The sequence below is a fragment of the Tupaia chinensis genome, unplaced genomic scaffold, assembly GCF_000334495.1.
Source record: "Tupaia chinensis unplaced genomic scaffold, TupChi_1.0 Scaffold000047_1, whole genome shotgun sequence".
Lineage (NCBI taxonomy): Eukaryota > Metazoa > Chordata > Mammalia > Scandentia > Tupaiidae > Tupaia > Tupaia belangeri.
In genome coordinates this window covers 1,952,849-1,956,185 of record NW_006159505.1, presented here as the reverse complement: position 1 = coordinate 1,956,185, position 3,337 = coordinate 1,952,849, and the positions used below count along the sequence as shown (strand labels likewise).

Below are 3,337 nucleotides of genomic sequence, written 5' to 3'. Positions count from 1 at the left end.
GGTGTGGCCTGAAGTTGCGGTGTTTTTTTTTTTTTTTTTTTGTTTTTTGTTTTTTTACCAGTCATGCCTACCCTTTGGGTTCATATTGAGCTGTGGCCCACTAGGACCCTCACCCTCCTATCATTTTCACATGAATAAGGGCCACACCGTGTCTTCTTCATCCTGCCATTAATCACTTTGCTTTTTGAACACAGACTCAGCTGTCCCCAGAGCAGACATCACGAAGGACTTCTGAGGGCGGGGAGGAGGGCATGGCTGAGTGGATGGTGTGAGTCACGGTCCTGCCTTGGCCTGGACCCCCTGTTCCATTACCTTTCTCTTTGATCCCCGTGGCTCTGGCCAAGTGAATAGACAAGCAGCAGAGACCTTCGTTGTCTCCGTTCCGGCTCTCCAAGGCCGGGGCCGGTTCCTGGGATGGGCAGTGTGAGGCGGTCAAGGCTGACTTCTTCCCCTCCTGTGGCTGCCAGGGGTGGCCCAGTTGCACGTCTCCCACCCACGCTATGGGATCCTGCACCCCTACGGCTCTTGCTTCTCTCAACCCAGCCCCTTACTGGGCTGGAAAATGAGACTGAGTGAAAGTGAGGGGGGCCCCACTTCCGTGAGCATTCAGCTGAGCACCTTCTCTGTGCTGGGCACTCTGGAAGGTGCTTCTAGTGCATGGTTTCATTCCGTCCTCATGTCAGCATGTAGGGGGTCAAAGCCAGAGTCGCCCCCAGCTTACAGGGAGAGGACTGAGGCCCAGTGACTATCAAGAAGACACACGTGCTAGTGTACAGCGGAGCTAGGGTTCGCATGTGGGGTTGTTCATTTTGCTTTGTTTCAACATGGAAGCTTAGGTTTTCTCTATGATGCCAAAGACGTCGTTGGCTGAAGGACAAGAGACCTGGGGTCTGGGCCAGACCTGACCTCTTGCCTCTCTGTGAGACCTCTGCTGTCCCTGCACCTTCTCTGAGCCCCAGTTTGCCTTCTGTAAGATGAGGGGACTTGGACATTCTATGGCTTTAAGACTGGATCTGAGATCCTGAGGTTCCGGGATTCCAGCATCTGCGAACCTCAGGCTCTGGTCGCAGTTGGAGGTGTGTGCTCACAGCCTCTGGGCCCGCGGGGCTGCTCTGTCTTGTCCGACAAAGCTCCTCACTGCCCCGTTCTCTCTTCCAGGATGCCTTGCTGAGCCTGGGCTCTGTCATCGATGTCGTCGGCCTGCAGCGGGCTGTCAAGGAGGCCCTCTCGGTTGTGCTCCCCAGAGTGGTAGGTGCCCCTCGTTTCCCACTCCATCCCAAAGTGCAGTCCATCTCTGTGCTCCCTCCCACAGGGTTCCTTTCATGGGGAGGGGAAGAGTCTGGGTGAGTCTTCTCAGAGGGCTTTCTGGAGGAGAAGGCCTGAAACTAAGCACCAAAGAAAGGATTTGTCTAAGAATCCTGTGATGTGGGGGACCAGCAGTTAGCGTAATGGCTACATCGCTGGACTCCCATGTAGTTGAGCACGGTTCGCGTCCCGGACCCGGTGGCTTAAAACTCACGCTAGGTGCGTGTGCATGTGTACCCAAGATCCCAAGAGGAGAATGGAGGAGAAGGGATTGCGGTGTGGCCATCCCCCCGGGGGGTGATTTCTCGCTTTCTGTCTCTCTGTCTTTCTGGCGAGCACACGCACCCTATAGCGAAAAACCTCTCAAAAAAAAAAACAAAAACAAAAAAAACAAAAACAAAAAAAAAGAATCCTGTGCCGTCTCTATTAAAAGGGGCCTTAGAAGTTAATTGGAAAAGTCATAACCTAGGGTAGCCGTGAGGACAGAGTGGAGCCTGGCGGGTGTGGAGCGTGTTCGGTAGACACACAGAGCTCCCTAGATGCCATGTCTGGAAGGTGCTGGAATGGGGCCCAGCTTGATGAGTGGGTCTGTGTTGGGTTAAAGTAGCCTGCCTGGAGACAGAGGCTGGACAAAATGACCTCCGGCGACCTTTACACTTCCCTTGACCCCATCTCAGTTCCATGGAGTTGCAGGTTTGGGGCAGGTGGAGGGTGACTGTGGTGGTCTGGGCCCAGAGTGCCTTGTCGGGGAGTCGTGCCCTCTCCGTCTGCCGGGCCACTCCCCGAGCTGGCATCAATGGCCACTGCTTATCTCTGGGTCGGCAGGGTGGGTGAATGGGCCCTCTAGGTCCCATGCAGCAGGGTCACAGTCGTGCCAGGGACTCTGGGGCCTGGGGAAATGGTTCTGATCCAGTCTGCAGGGCATGGAAGTCTTCCTGGAGGAGGAGGTGCCCCAACCCTGAAGGCCTTGAATGTCTTCCCCTTGCTCTGCAACCAGCCAAGGGCAGCTCTGCTCCTGGAAGTACGGCCGACTCCTACCCCAGCGCGGCCCACTGTCCCTGGGTCTGCCTGATGGATGAGCCACCGGAGGCACAGAGAAGGAGGGCATGTCCCCCAAGGTCACGCTGCATGACAGGGACAAATGGGACTTGGCACCCAAACACCCTATTCCCTCTCCTCAGCTCTGCCTTCCCTAACCCTGCTCAAAGTTGCCAGCCTGGGAGGAGGGCTAATGAGTGAGCTTTATTGAGTGTGAAATTGGGAGGAAGTGGGTGGTGTGTTGGTACCCAAAAATAAGTCCTCCTGGAGACGGATGGGACGGAGGCAACATCTGGAAAGGGCGAGTTGGGGACGCTGCCAAGTCGGTGTCCACAGGTCTGCCCTTAGTGCCTCCATAGCTATTGTGGCTGCCGGGGTGGGGGGAGGTGATGGGCCAGGTGTTCCGGGCAGGGTGCCCTTGGCAAGCCAGCGTAGACGCCCTACATCTGACTCACTGGACCCTCGGAGCTGGGGGCTGGAACCGCGGCGGCCGTCTGGGCTCCTAAAACGGTGGGCAGTGTCTGCCCTGGCCCACCCCGAAGACCTGTCAGTCAGGGAAGCCCTGAGTGAGGGAGCCCTGGCTGATGGCGTGGAGGGGCTCAGGTCTTCTGCTGTGCCCCCAGGGAGGGCCGGGAGGCGGCGGAGGGTCTCCCTCCCCACCCCAGGGTGAAGAGCTGCCGCACCTGCTCCCTCATCAGCATCCATTGTGGCAGGCAGCCCCGAATGCAGATGGTGCTGATGTGCCTGAAAGCTCCCTCCTTCCCTCCAATAAACTCGGCTAATTTTAACCCAGAGGGCTGGAAGCAGGGGGTGGGAGACACATGGACATCGGAAGTGCAGTGGGGATCTGTCCCCTCCACCCCGTGGATTCCCCGCCCCTCTCTCTGCCAGCGCAGGACTCCGTGTGGCCCTGAGTGGGCTCTTAACTTCTCTGGGCACATTCCTCAGGCCCCTGCCAGGCTGCTGAAGGATCGGCCGCCAGGGAGGAGGCTGG

The 3,337-nt window shown here is 57.6% G+C and overlaps 1 protein-coding gene across 1 annotated transcript in view; it reads left to right on the top strand.

Annotated features, from left to right (window-relative positions):
* PDE2A (phosphodiesterase 2A) overlaps positions 1-3,337 on the top strand; it is a 64,185-nt gene that overhangs the window by 28,903 nt on the left and 31,945 nt on the right. Inside the window, exon 5 of the mRNA XM_006141138.2 lies at positions 1,159-1,248. Within this exon, the coding sequence (XP_006141200.1) occupies positions 1,159-1,248 (90 nt within the window). The remainder of the gene's footprint in view (positions 1-1,158; positions 1,249-3,337) is intronic.